Here is a 15,020-nt window from a genome sequence, read left to right as displayed (position 1 = left end):
AAGACAGTTAATTTATGTAAATTTCACGTGAGTTAACAAAAAAAAGAATCACAGAACAATGGGTACAGATTGTGCTTATGGGCTTCAGTGCCCCTGCTGTAGGCTGGAGCTGCAGAGAAAATGGACCAGGACACACCCGCGTGGTTACGGTGGGGAAGGGGCAGTCTGTCCATTTCCCCCCACCCCGGATTTCTTAGAGTGTGGGCTGTATCGGAAGCCCCACCGCAGGGGGCTTGCTGAAATACAGATTCCTGGGCACCACGCCGAGCTGGAATCTCCGTTCTGGACAAGCTCTGCGCGTGGCGCAGTCCACACAGGCGTCGTCCACACAGGCGTCTGGACGCACTGACCTACTCACTGTCTGCCCTTTCCCAGGCTGCATCCCACCCTGCCTCCCTCGGGCCCAAACTGCTTTCACTCCCAGGCCTAACCCCAATTTCCCTAATTCCGGTTGCTTCCTGGGCTGGCTGCTGGCCACCCCCCCACCTTTCTGAGCTTTCACCCTCCCCTGAAACGCTGTTGCTGACCCTGTGGCACGATCTTGGACGTGTCATTAGACGCTCCTGGTTCGGCCGTCCCGTGGTCTTTTGTGCCCGTTGGAACCTCACAGGCTCTCAGGCCTGCCGTGGGAATCTCACAGGCCACGGAGGGAAGGCTCTGATGGACGCTGGGGCGCTTCTGCGGCTGCCCGGAGAACAGCCCCGTCTCCCTGGTGAGGTCCAAGCTCCTTATGGGCCGGGGTCTTGTCTCCCAAACCTGTACCAGGCACTCTTGAGCCGCGGAGGCCCCAGGGGGCAGGCAGGGCCGCACCCTCCTTAAAACAAGACCCCTGAGAGCAGAGACCAGCTTCTCAAACCTCTGGCTCTTGACAGTCCGACGTCTGCTCTGCACAGACTCCTTTCTCTGAATGTGGAGATCAGAGATGCATGGCCTCGGGCTGCAGGAACCGGACAAGAGAGTGACCTGAAACTGAGCGGGGCCCTGTGGGGCTCCCCGGCATGGAGGCCCTTTTTGTCCTCCATTTCTTATAGGCAAGACTGCAGCCCCCATGACCGTCCCTGAATTCCGAAGGGTGGATTCAAACAGCTGCTAATCAATGGAGAAGAAGCCAAGCAACCACCCGAAGCAAGATTAAAGGGACCAGAGAAACTCATCGAGATCAGGAGACGACCGCTGGCCTTCCCTGGTGGTCCAGTGGTTGAGAATCCGCCTGCCAATGCAGGGGACGCGGGTTCGAGCCCTGGTCGGGGAACTAAGATCCCACACGCAGTGGGGCAACTAAGCCCGCGTGCGGCAACTACTGAGCTCCGCGCCTCAACTAGAGAGAAGACGGCGCACCGCCATGAGCATCCCGCATGCCGCAACTAACGCCCGACGCAGCCAAAACTAAAATAAATTAAAACATTGGGAGACTGACCACCTGAGATGAGATTAAGGGACGGCAGGCCCTGCTCGCCACACCCTAATCTTGTCAGAGACCCCCCGCCCCCGCCCTTTGAACCGCCCTTCATCAAATCCTCTGCGGGGGGACACACACAGTTTTTCAAGGCAGAACCGGTGTGTCCCCTTTTGCCTGGCAAAGCAATAAAGCTCTCCTTTTCTACTTCACCCAAAACTCTGTCTCCGAGATTTGATTCGGCACTGGGCCACAGAGAGGCCGAGCTTTCGATCACAAACCCACCTGTCGGCCCACAGGGGAGACTGGGCTCCCGCACAAAGGCCCCCCGCCCTTCATCTTCTCACTGATTCTGTTTATTTATCCCCTGAACAAGTGTTCGCGCACAAACCCGCTGCTGGCCTTTGAATTCCAGCAGAGACTCAGTCTCTCTCCCTCCGTCCGCACTGGGTGAGTCAGCCTGTGACCTGCCCACTCCACTCAGAGTCTCGGGGGAGGGGTTTCACTCACACCTGTCACTCCACTAATGCCCGCACCATCTTTCTCCAGCTCCTTGCAGGCAGGCTCAAATCAAATAGCCCCCTTTGTTCTGCCTGGAACTGACAAGGCTTTAAAACCCCATTATTATGCTATAATTTCAGAAAATTGATCCCGGCGGGAACAGCTAAATGGAGCTCAAAGTTTCTTCGTGTGACACCTTCCTGAATGAAGGCTTTGAGTTGTCATAAATCCCAGGCAGGGGAGAGCTCAGCCAGAGCTCACAGCTCCAGGACCAGCGGGTCAGCCTCTGGGCAAACCAGACCCCACAGTGGAGCTGAAGCAACATGAAAACAGCGGCCAGAGGTGACTCCTGGGGCGGCAGAGCCCCGCTACTGTCAGTGTCAGGTTTGGGGTTGCTCTCTGTCACCATGCGAGCAGAAGCCTTAACAGCTGGAGGACAGGAAAAGAAAGAACACAGTGGGATAAGAAACACCAGTGGGAAAATGATCCATTAGAGGGTAATGAACAAGTAATTGAATAAGGGACTAAAAAAACCCCCTCAGCAATGGCAAGCTCGCTGCTACTAACGGCTGACAGAGTAAAGTGTGAAAGAGCCCGGGGTGGATGGAGGGACTGAGGCTCCCTCCACCCTGGGGGCAGGGACGGATTGTCGGCAGGCACCTCTCAGCCCAGCAGGCCCTTTCCTGTTGCTTCTGTCTTGATTTCTAATAAGCTCCTCTTTCCGTAAGTGCTTCATGAGAGTGGTTTGGCTTTTTTGTTGTTGTTTTTTTCTCCCCCAAATGGGGGTGTGTAGACTGAACTTGCCCTTGACAGACAGGCACCTCTGTTGTCGCCTACGGTGGAAGTGGAGCTGGAGGACGTGGGGACACACAGCGGAAACACAGATTTGCCCGTTTCGCTGCGTCTTGGATAGGGGAAGGATGGGACCATCTGTTTTTCTCCCAAGGATGGGGCTGCTGGTAAGGGCTGGCCAACACCTTTGAGGCTGTGAAGTGGTACCCCTCTGCACACAGTAGGTGCTCAATAAAGAAGCATGATGTGACCAAGCTGGCTTCATTGAGGGGGTGCGCAGAATTCAACCAACTCCCTGCCTCCTGGCGGGTTGAGTGGCATTGCTGCCTGTGTGCCCCTCACCGCCTGCTCATGGTGAATCTCTGCTCCCCCAGGAGGGCACGGAAGGGGGGTGGAGGATGTTTGGATGGAGAGGTGAGACCAGGGCACTAGCCTGGACCGCGAAGGCTGATGGGCCAGGCACGGATCTATCATGTCTGCTACAAATCTGCTAGCTGTGTGATCTTGGGCAAGTCACTTAACCTCTCTGTGCTTCCCTGTCCACATCAGAGAATAACAGGGTTTCTCTCCAGGGTTGTTGTGGGGACCAGTGAGGTAGCCTGTGCAGAACTCTGTGCAGAACTCTGGAGGGTGAAAGGGAGCCTGTTTGTTTGGAGGGAGCTGGGGAAAGTATTCCAGGTGAGAGAATGAATTTAAGGTAAGCCTGCCAGGAATAAGCACACACATGAGCTAGACCTGATTAGTAACAGAGGGAGTAAAGCCCAGGGGTCAAGTATTTGGGGCTGGGGAGCCAGAACGCTGGGGTTCAAGTCTTGCCTCTGCCTCTTGTTAGCTTGTGTAACCCTGGGAAAGTTGCCTCAATTTTTTCATCTGCTAAATGGGGTAGTAAAGCCTGTTTCCCTCCTATAGTTACTGGGAGAATTAATGAGTCGCTCACATAAGATGCTCAGGACAGTGCCTGGCACACACTAGGAACCAGCCAACCAAAGCTAGCGTTCTTTTCTGAAGGAGATGAAGTGATGTAATTCACAGAGGCCCCCAGGCACAAGGTGACAGGTTAGATCTGAGCTCCAGCCTCCAAGGGTCTAGGCTGTTTTCACGTTTTCAAGAAGCAAGGGCTCACTGATCCGATGCAACAGCTAGCACGACATGACAGCTAGCACCAGGTACAGCCCTAAGACATCACAAGACGTGACTCATTCGACATTCCCGACCACTGTCTCCATTTTACAAACGGGGAACCCAGGGCCCAGAGAGTTGAAGCAACTTTCCTGAAGTTGCACAGCTGGCAGGTGACAGAGCTGAGAGTTGAACCTGAGTCTGGCCCAGGGACTGGCACTATTACCTGCTGACTAGCCATCCTGGCTCACAGCCAACGCAGCTGGGTATTGAAGTGGACCAAACCGTCAAGCCGGCAGCTGTGCAGCTGGGCTCCACCGTGGGCGTGAATGCTGCCAGGTGAGCCCCCCCGACTCGGAGCGGGGGAACCGGGAGGCTGGGTGCCCAGCCAGGAGGTGTTCCAGCCTCAGCTTGGAGCTTCCTGGGCCCCGATCAGAGAGGAAGGAAGGGAGCCAACCAGAGATCTTGAGGAAGGCCAGGGAGGCTGGCAGTGAGAGCAGAGGGTGGTGGGGGGCAGGGGGGTGGTTCTGATAGACGCAGGGTCCAAAGAGACAGGGGTGGGCAGGGGAGGCGGAACAGGCTCAGGGCAGCGTGGGCTCCAGTCCTGGCCCTGCCAGTGGAGACCCACTTTCCTCATCTGTGACATGGGGACAATTTCTCAGCTGTGGGATAAGGTGGGATGAAGCGCAGGTAGCATCCAGCCCAATGTCAGACACGTACACGTCAGCTCCGTGAAGATGGCCACTGAGCCTAAATCTATAGGCAGGCTGATCCCAGAATTAATCATCCGAGTAGCGTGTGGTGCGGGGCACCTTCTCATAAGCCACCACGAACCACACACAGACATCACCTCCCCATGCTCTGTGGTAGCACCGGCCAGGACTCCTCCGACCTCAGCTTGAATGCCTCCTGAAACAGGGTGCTCACCACCTGCCGGGCCAGCCCAGCCCAGCACTCACTGCTGGAAATCTCTCCCTTATGCTGAGCTGGTGACCTGTGACTCTCATTCTCAGCCTCGTTAGGAGGGTCATCATGTGCCCATGACGACTGCACTGATCGTGAAGCTGTGCTTCGAGCTCCCAGAGCTTGGGTGTATGGACAGCCCTGGGTGTCCCTATTACCCGGGTGTCCATGGGCTTACAGGCCACTGCTGAGCCGGGGGGGAAGGACGTGGAGGGGTGATGTTCATGAGTGGGGCGGGGGCTGTCATTTGTACCCCTGTGCTCCACGCGACACGGGCTTCGCCAAGCCCGAGGCATCTCCTTAGCTCACAGGAGGGGTGGGCACGAGAGCCCGCTGGAATGAACAGAGTCTCCTCCATCGCAGGCCCTCAGTTTGGCACAGCTGTTACTGGGCGTCTAGGCAGGACAGTGGGAACAGACGGAACACAGTCGGGGAGCCCAGGGCCAGGGAGGGGGGGCGCGAGAGGCCCGCTAACTGCCGCTCTTACACTTTCTCACTGGCCTTCTTCCCCCACGGTACCGCCCTCGGGAGAAAGAGCTTCTCGCTCTCACGTGCAGGTGGTTGAGCATCTGCCCCGGAGCTCGCGTGGGTCTTGAGCGAAAGCCCCGCCGCTGTCCCCAGTCACAGCTGGGTCAGCCTCCCTCTATCACCTCCCCAGCCGCTTCTCACGTAAGTTGCCGTCTCTGACTCAAGTTTAAGACGAGAAAACTTCTGATACAGGAGGCCTACTGCACCGGCTTCTGAGTCCTCCCAGTGAGAACACAAAGTCCTCTGCGGCCCTTGCTGGCCTCCAGGGTCCTCCTGTTCCCACTCCCACTTGCTCCCTGCACCTGCACCACAGGGCCTTTGCACATGCTGCGCCCTCCTGAATCTTGGACTAAGTCAGTGGATGCAGTGGTTTTCCCTCCCATGGTTTCCCCTGTGCCCAGCACAGGCACTTAGTAAGTACTGGTTGGTACGCATGCTACACGCAAGGCACATCACCTGACTCAGTCTCAAACCCCCGCCGTGTGTCAGGCAGCCCTGCCTGTGGTCTGTGGTCACAAGGGCAGGACCGTTTACTGAGAGTCAGCCATGTACGTGCTGAGCATTGGCTGAGATTTTGTGCCCGCTGTCTCTGATCCTTATCACACCCTCATTTTACAGGCGAGGAAGCTGAGGGTTGAGTTATGTGGGGAAGGGCAGAGCTGACTTCCCTCCCCCAGGGCTCCTGTGTGCAGCTCCATCTCCTACTAGCTGGGAGCCCCTGAGGGCAAAGACTGGGGCTCTGGTGCCCAGGGGACGGCTCTGCACACGGTTGCCCGAATCCTGAAAGCCCTGCTGGCAAAGGCTGTGTCACGGGGCCACAGAGGAGGAAACAGGCTTATCTGCTGCTAATCCAGAAACGTCTGCGGAAATGCATCCAGCCACCACTTACCCACCTCCCATGCCCCCCAAGCCTGAGTTGGGTACCAGGTAGGACCTGGATTCAGGAAGAATACTGGAGGAGGAGCCGTCTGCCCTGGACTCCAGGTACAGTGGAGTCCAGCAGTTGAGGGCACAGGCTCTGGACTCGTACGTTCACTCCTCATCTTGGCCGCTCAGGAGCTGGGTGACCCTGGGCCAGTCACATCAACTCTCCCTGGGCCTTGGCTTCCTTACTTGTAAAATGGGCATGTGACACCTGCAGGGGTGCTGGGGGATAATGAGAGCTGTGCCCCAGGGCCTGGGCCTGGTCGGGAGGAAGGCAGAACCCTCGGCACTCCTCGTTCTAAAGCAGCAACCAATCCCGGCCCCAGGAAAGAGGTCCCGGTTCCGGGAGCGAAGCATCCTCCTAGGCTTTTCGTGAGGGGCTCTTGGCCGGGTCAGATGCATCTGTGGGTCGTGACCCAGTACAGACCCCAGTAACCTGCAGACAGAACGGGGGATTCTTTCTGCTGACCGTTCCTCCTGTGTGCATTCCTGGCAAACGGTCCTGAGGGTAGCCTCAAGGAGAGGGAGGGAATGTGGGGACCCACCCTCTGACCCACAGACGGGGTGGCGGCGCTTGGCTTACCCCAGAGGGCCATGAAGATGGAGAAGAAGACAGTGGCGGGGTTGTCGAAGAGGTGGCTGGCGCGGGCCGTGGCGCACGCAGAGCTCATCTTCCAGTAGCTGCAGGTCTTGTCACACAGCGGGCACATGGTGATGTTGTGTCTCTGGTCACACATCTCCATGCTGGAAGAAAGGGAGCAGCCCAGAGTCCCCTGGCCGATGGGCAGCGTCCCTGCCGGCCCACGTGGACCGGAGCCTCCCGGAGCCATGTCGGGTGGGAGAAAGTGCTGGGGGTCCCCGCTGTTGTGGACATGGTCTGGCTCATCAGCCAGCTTCCGCCGGCGCCCACATGCCTCTTCTCCATCCCAGGTGGGCTTCAGGGATGTGTGACAGGTGCTGCCACACAGGGGCCCCAGCTCGGTTTCACACTCTGTCCCCCCTTAAAGCCTTAATGATTTTTGAACAGGGCCCTGCATTTTAATTTTGTACCCAGCCTGCAACTGGGCGTAGACCCATCGGACTTGGCTGTGTGGCCGGTGAGCGTTCATCTCTGAAGCCGAGGTCCCAGCCAGCCTCCCTCTGATAACCAGGCACCGTCAAGGTTGTGCTAAGAGTGAATGCTGTCCAGGTCCTGACCTGACAAGGCCCCGGAGACCCGAAGGAGGAATGGGATCGAGGCACGAGAACGCCACGCCTCTCCTGAGCCCTGGCCGTGAGCCTGGCACCTGCTAAGCGCCGTTCCTGAAGCGGGCTTCAGTCCATCCCTGTGGGGACGCCGTGGGACGGCTGGCCCCGGGCAGGCCTGGGTACCAGCCTGCGGACATCGCTGGGCACTCTGGGCCCCTAAGAGGCTGGAGAAATGGTTCTCCCGGACCTCCTCCCGGGAGACGCGTGGTTGGGTTGGAAGGAACACACCCACAAGCTGCCTGGGGTTGGGGACCCACCACGCCGGGCTCACCCCGAAAGTGAGGGGCAGTTCCTGCTCAGGATACTAGTCCGGCTCAGGGCAGGCTTTTATTCTGCTGAGTCTGGGGCTCGAGCCCAGGGGGCGTGGCTGGACAGGATGGGGAGCTGCGCGATGCCCAGTGGCCTGCCTCCTCCGCCCTGCCCAGCACGCAGGCTGTCTCCTGCTAATACTGAAAAATGCAATAACGACCATTAGCTGTGTGAGCAGAAGCTTGCACCGAGCGTCTACCTGGCCTGGACCAGCTCTGGGGCCATTACAATCCCATCTTCATAGATGAGGAAGTGAGCCCAGAGAGGGCAAGTCACTTGCTCAGGGCCACACAGCAGAGTGGGGATTGAGCCCTGGGCTCTGTCTGTCAAGCCTGTGCCCTGCACGGCTCTCAGCTGATGCCCAGAGGCCACAGGAGGGCTCCCTGCTGAGACCAGGGGGCGTGGCCCAGGTCCTTGATGCCCTCTGTGCCCCCAACCCTGCCCTTTAGCCTCAGACTCAGTTTCTCCTTCTGGAAGATGAGAAGGGAGGCCAGAATTAGGCCCTGCCCACTCTGCCGTGCCCTGCCCTGCCCTTGTCCCTGCTAACTTGGACAAGATACTGAGCTATTATTAGACACCGGGCAGGAGTCTGATTCCCAAGGGTTAGGTGGCTATCGAGGAGGGGGCCGAATTGGGTGGTTGTTTTTGGCTTTTAAAAAAAATTTCTGGATGCACAGAATCGTGGCTGGGCCACAGCCATCGGTGTTGGAGAAACATTTGCTGAGAGGCTGTGGGGGACCCTCCTCTGCTAGCACTGTGGGCATTCAGCTCAATTCTCTTCCACAGTTACTCTTACCAAAGACTCATTAGAAGATTGTGTACATGCTGTATGTGCCAGGCACGGTGTCAGGCGTGGGAGAGGGAAAGATGGACCAGCTGGTGCCTCGAAGCATCTGGGGGAGTGCGTGTGTGAGCATGCGTGTGTGTGCCTACGTGCACGTGTATGTGGGGCGGGGACGGGCACACAGAGGCCATAGGGCACCGTGGACTCAGGAGCCAGCCAGCTCTGGATTTGAATCTGAGCTCTACCGCTTGTGAGCTGTGTGGCCTTGGGCAGGTTGCTCCAACTCCTTGGGCCTCAGTTTCCCCGTCTATAGAATGGGGATGTCGAGAATAGAGAACACATTTTTTTTTTAAAGGCCGTGGCATTTTATTCACGTATCCTGGGTCTTTTTGTTGTTGGTTTTTTTTTTTTGGCTGCGCTGCACGGCACATGGGATCTTAGTTCCCTGACCAGGGATTGAATCCAGGCTCTCGGCAGTGAAGGAGCACAGCCCTAACCACTGGACCACCAGGGAATTCCCTGAGAACCTGTGTTACTGGGTTGTTAGGAGGATTAAACAGGGGAACGCACGTGAAGCCCTCGGAAGGGCCCTGGGACTCATCCTCCCGTTCACCATCATTATTGTGGGAATAATGGAGCCTCGTCCCTCCCTGAGCTTCCTCTCTTCTGGGGGCCTCTCCTGAAAGGCAGAGGGGCAGGACATCGCACCGTGCAGGACCCCAGCCCCTCTAAGGGAACCTGTGGATGGAAGGCCCCCTCCACCATTGCCACGGTGCCACCTGGGTCCCCGAGGATGGGAGGAGCCGGGGGGGCCAGAGCCCATGTCTCTGCCTGCCTGTGAGCCCCATGGCTGCCCAGCCCTCCTCCCTGCCAGTTTAAACAATATCAGCCAGTCAAAAAGCCTGTTTCTGCTGGTTTTCAACCCTTAGCCTCTCCCTTCACTGCCTTCAGCCAAAACAAAGACAAGCCATGGGTGTGCCTGCCCTCGGGGGCACATGGAGGGGCAGGGGCGGCAGGGCAGCATGGTGCGGGGCGCGGGGGGTGTGGGGCACTGGCTATCCTACAGACTGGCTTGGCCACAGTCCAGGGGGAAGGCACACTTCCTGCTTTGTTCACGCCACCAAGTGAGCAGAGGCCGAGGTCAGACGGGGCTCCAGGATTCCCAGTAAATGCCGTTTGCCTCCCTGGCTGTGTGACAGCGCTGGCCTGGCCTGGCCTGGGGATGTCGGCGTCCTTGTCAGGAAGCCCGCGCCTGCCTGGGCAGAGCACCCTGGACGAGGCCACCAGCCCAGCTTCCCCTCCAGGACCGGCAGGAAGGCGGACGGAGAAGTCTCCGTGGGGGGCCCCTCACCCTCCACTCGGTCCCCTCTGCGTCTGGGCTACTTTGATCTCTGCGTTCCTCGAACCCAAGCACAGTGAGCTCGTGTCATTGGCAAACAAAAGGGACAAGCTTTCTCCTGCCTGTGCCCAAAATAACCCTGGAGGGACATAAGCCGGATTCCTTTAACGTTCTGATTCTGGGTGGGTGGAATAGTTTAGGTGTTATTCACGTATTCACAAATCGCTCGCACAGAATCACTGGATGTGGCCTTTCTGCACCGCTGAGTCCTAAGGAGTCAGTTTCTCCACCAAGTAAGACTCCTTCACCGGCTCTTTCCTGATCAGAACCATGGATGGATTGTCTAAACCACAGCTCTGCTTCAGAGACACTGGGCTGAGCCGTAAGAAACGTAAACTGAGCTGATGTACCGGGACTGTCCCCGACAGACCGCCAGCCCCCAAGAGGCAGGGCCAGGGGCGTCCACGTTTCTTTCCGGTGTTTTGCCCATCGGCACACTGTTCCTGATGGAAGTTAGGCCTGAAATCCTGAACTCATAACACAATCAGTTATCCCTGGGTCGGTATTAGCAAGTCTAGGAAACCACTAGAAAAGAGGGGAGACGGTGTCCTCAAGCTCCCGCTGCTTGACTAACGTCTGGCTGCCATTCTGGGAGAACCACACCCGGCACGACGCCGGGCTGTCTCTGGGGTCCTGGCCTCCTTCCAAGAGCCCCCCACGCCTGGCCTACCCCTTGGTGAACAGTAGCAGTGCTATCAGCCCTGCGTTCAGAGACCAGGGCCTGTTGCACCCGGTCAGCTCTCATGACGGTCCTGTTGCAACATCTCCCAAAGCCATGTGGCCAGGGGACGCGGCACGGACACAGGGCCTGGCTGGCTGAGTGCGCTGCCCCGAGGTCTCCAAATGGTCACATCCGTCTCATTTCCTGACCACACAGGGAAGCGGTCAATTTTCTTGTCACATAATGACCAAGAACTAAATGGGAAAAAAAGCTTCAAAGAACGAAAAGGAGTTGGATGTTTATTTTATGTCTGCCTCTCGACAATAAAGCGTCTCCGGGGGCGATCGTGTCTGCAAAGGCCGCCCACACGCTCCGATGGCTATTACATCCTTTGGACTGGGCGGCCTTCTTTCTGACACCGCCTGGCCTGGCCTGTGACTTTCCGGGGGCACTGAGCGGGTGCATGGCGGGGCAGGGGTTGGGGTGAGGGGCCCGCGTCCCAGGGAGTTCTGTTCCTGCAGCAATAGGAACGCGGCTCCTTAGTAAGATGAGGATGTGTTCGGAGAGAGGGGCTGCCCGCCTACCTGGGGATGTTCTCATCGACGGTGGCCCATCCGTAGAGGAACACGATGATCCCGACCATGGAGGCGGGGATGAGCATCTGGGTGTAGACGCCCAGCCAGGCGAAGTACAGGCCAATCTTCTCCCCAAAATACTTCCTGCACCGCAGGGCAAAGCCAAACAGAGACACGCTCTCAATCCACATCAGGGGGAATAAATTACACCGTACCCCCTACCCCCGAGCGAGGAGCAGCTCATCGGGGGGCCCCTGATTCTCTCAACCAAAGAAGCAGAGACTGGGGGCCCCCGAGCCAGGTCAGGTTTGGGGTGCTCTCTGCTTTCCCTATGCCAGCACTTCTCTACTGTGCCCCGAAGGTGGGCACATTTCCACCTGTGATGCCCACGCTGAAGGACACGATGTCGCCCGGAGGCTGTCAGCTCTGTTCCAGCCCCGTTCAGCCCAAGAACAGGAAAAAACTCCAGCCCCGAGGCACCAAGAGAACCAGTCACGCTGTGTGTTAAGCGTCTCTGGCTCCTTGATGGGCTGAGCGCTGGTCTACGTGGCCCAATTGCCTGATCTGTTCGCGCCTTCCTGCCCCGGGATGGAGGTCCCCTCAGGAGAGGACGCATTGCCCAGAGGGGCAATTCTTACAAATTCCCAGGCAGCTCTTTCCTTCCTTTCAACACAGAAAGAAATCACACCAGATGCCTGGCTGGGTCAAGCTGGACGGTGAATTTAGGGGGAGACAGTGAATATGACAGATAAGAGCCCGTCCTGCAGTGAATTTGAATAAACTGCTATGTAAGGCTCAGCCAGGCTCCCATCCTGCTGGGAGACCTTGGCTTTCCTACACAAACTCTTCAAGTTCAAACAGGCCCCCGTGCACTGCACACTGAGCACAGTCGAAATGCACGGGGACATCTATCCCATCAGGCCTGCTCCCAGCGTCCCCTCTCACCTGACCAGGTCGATGGGCTGGTACTTGTAGAAGACCCCGTAACTCGCCCACTCTTCGTACAGGAGCTGGGAGAGAGGAAGTGGTGAAGGGCTGGGGAAAATGTAGCGCTCCCAGGTTGCTCCCCAGAACACAGAGCTGCTGGGCCCCCGCTGGACTGAGGGGTCTGCTCACAGCTACGTCATTCATTCATTCAACAAACATGTACAGAGGGTCAGCCCTGTGCTGGGTACCGTGGTGGATGCCGAGTTCTGAGCTGAGCACGGCAGACACGGCCCTGAGCCCTGGAGTTCCCGTTCTGGTCAGGGAGACGGACACGAGAAAACGGGTCAAAACTTTCAGCTCTGGTAAGGGCCTTGAAGAAGCCATGGGTGGTGGCGGGCTCTCCAAGGAGGAATAGGCTTATTTTTTATTTTTTTATTTTTTTTGCGGTACGCGGGCCTCTCACTGTTGTGGCCCCTCCCGCTGCGGAGCACAGGCTCCGGATGCGCAGGCTCAGCGGCCATGGCTCACGGGCCCAGCCGCTCCGCGGCATGTGGGATCCTCCCGGACCGGGGCACGAACCCGTGTCCCCTGCATCGGCAGGCGGACCCTCAACCACTGCACCACCAGGGAAGCCCTAGACTTATGTTTTTAGGTGACAGTGGGGATGGGAAAGAAACTTCTGGCATCATTATAGAGTCCTCACTGCTCACGATTTGATCTGGAATTGATCTCAAATGGCTGTCAGACACCTCACTTTCTTTGTAAAAAGACAGACCCACCAGGCTTTGCAGCAGAGAAATACCAGTGGTACGATTTTTAAAAGTCTCACGGGACGCAAAGAGAGCCCGATGTGTGTCTCCTGAGATGGGCTGTCTGGTTAACACAGCTTAGTGAAATAAATGAAATCTACACACTCCATCATGCCCCAGGCTCTGGGCAGGATGGCAACGAGCTTGGCGATTGGAAGCCTTGTATGCACGCGTGGGTATAGGGTGTCCTCGGGAAGACGCTGGGTTAAGACTGCTGGTTTTAATAAAGAAATCCCATGCATGTGGGTAATTAATGCTTTACCAACCTTAACTCAAAGACTACGGTGACACTGCTGGCTGGAGGGGAGCTGGGCCCCAGCTGGGAACCCAGGGCCTCGGCTGCCCACCTCTGCTGGCAGGAAGCAGGGGTGGGGGATGCCCGTGAGAACTCACCATGGGCCCCAGGTCTCTCCTGTGCACCGAAGCTTGGCTTGCATCCTTTTTCCTTTTCTTAATATTTGGACTTAAAAACTTGGGGGTCTCCTATGTACAGATTCTGCTGTGGCCCCCGAACACAGCCTTTTATATCGTCGCCCAAAATACTCTAGACTATGGACTGAATGTGTCCCCCCAGATTCACAGGTTGAAGCCTTAGCCCCCAACATGACTGTATTTGGAGGCTGCGTCTTTCCGGAAATAATTAAGGTTGAATGAGGTCATGAGAGCAGGGTTTTGACCTGACAGGACTGGTGTCCTTAGAAGAAGAGGAAGAGACACCAGAGCTTTCTTTTCTCATGTGCACACACGGAGGAAAGGCCGTGTGAGGACACAGTGAAAAGATGGCTGTCCGCAAGCCAGGAAGAGAGCCTGCACCAGAACCCAACCCTGCCGGCACCTTGATCTGGGGCTTCCAGCCTCCAGAACTGTGAGACATAAATGTCTTCTGTTTAAGTCTGGTATTTTGTCATAGCAGCCTAAGCTAATATTACATTCTCCCCACTGACTTGGAAGATCCAGAGCTGATGGGATGGCTTTCTATGCACAAAGATGCCTTCAACTGAGTCTCTGAAAATTAAAAATGTCTAAGAGGCTCACGGGGACGGGGTCAGCTTCCACAGACCAGAGAGTCAGGGGTCCCTAGAAATGACCTTCTAGCAAACGTTTCCATTTCTTCTCTCCTTCTGCAGCTCTGAAAATAATACTCAGGAGAACAGAGGTGCTGTGTTTCATCAAAAGTCAGCACACAGGGACAAAATAAGTAGGGAGGAAAAAACAGGGAGGAAAATAACATAGAGAAGCTAAAGGCCTTCTTAATAAATGATGAGCGAACCTTGCTGTCAAAATCCTGGGTTTTGCCTGTTCTGATCCTTATAAGAGGAGCTTTCGTTAGATTTTAAGTCTCTCTGTAAGTGGCACAAGCGGGATGTGTTCAGCATGATTCCGAGTTCTGAAAGACTTAATGGCAAGTCTGGCTGCTGGTGGGGGAGCCTCTGTAGCTTCTGGGTAAGGAACTGGGATGCCCAGGGCCTCCCCCCCATCTCAGAGGAGAAGGGGTCCAGGAATTGGAGCCGTGCTGCCCTGCTAGGACGGTGGCTCTGCTGGGTCTGGAGTCGGTGTCCCGGGCAGCGTCCCGAGTGGGTGATCTGAGCCCCGCTGGGCATCCAGGGCAGACTCCCTCCCCTCTGAGCTCCATCACCTCCTTGATACTGAAGGAGTCTGTCCTTCCTCCCAGGTCACGGAGTGGACGCAGATGGGCTCATGCTTTGTGAAGCCAAGTGCTGGGGGCTTGTTATGTGCCATGTGTCTGATTACGCAGAAAAGGAGGAAAATCCTCTACAGTTTCACTCTCTAAAGGAGAGGCCTGGGCCAGCAAACTCTGATGAGATCATGCAGCACCTCCGGAAAAGCAAAGCGCCGTCACCAGTCACCAACCGGGCAGCTTCCTCCCCTCAGCTGAATGGATAAAGATGTGGCACATATATACAATGGAACATTACTCAGCCATGAAAAGAAACGAAAGTGAGCTATTTGTAACGAGGTGGATGGACCTAGAGACTGTCATACAGAGTGAAGTAAGTCAGAAAGAGAGAGACAAATACCGTATGCTAACACATATATATGGAATTTAAGAAGAAAAAATGTCAC

The 15,020-nt window shown here is 56.6% G+C and overlaps 1 protein-coding gene across 3 annotated transcripts in view; it reads right to left on the bottom strand.

The window, feature by feature from the left end:
• The window catches only part of ANO1 (anoctamin 1), an 89,990-nt gene that overhangs the window by 37,973 nt on the left and 36,997 nt on the right, over positions 1-15,020 (bottom strand). For all 3 annotated transcript variants that reach the window (XM_027090101.1, XM_027090103.1, XM_027090102.1), the window contains exons 9-11: positions 12,145-12,209; positions 11,209-11,343; positions 6,807-6,967 (exon numbers count right to left, since the gene is read on the bottom strand). In XM_027090101.1, the coding sequence (XP_026945902.1) occupies positions 6,807-6,967; positions 11,209-11,343; positions 12,145-12,209 (361 nt within the window). The remainder of the gene's footprint in view (positions 1-6,806; positions 6,968-11,208; positions 11,344-12,144; positions 12,210-15,020) is intronic.

The sequence above is a fragment of the Aethalodelphis obliquidens genome, unplaced genomic scaffold, assembly GCF_003676395.1.
Source record: "Aethalodelphis obliquidens isolate GAN/ISIS:26980383/991018 unplaced genomic scaffold, ASM367639v1 scaffold69, whole genome shotgun sequence".
Lineage (NCBI taxonomy): Eukaryota > Metazoa > Chordata > Mammalia > Artiodactyla > Delphinidae > Aethalodelphis > Aethalodelphis obliquidens.
Note: the sequence above shows the minus strand (reverse complement) of the source record. Positions and strands in the feature narration are given on the sequence as shown.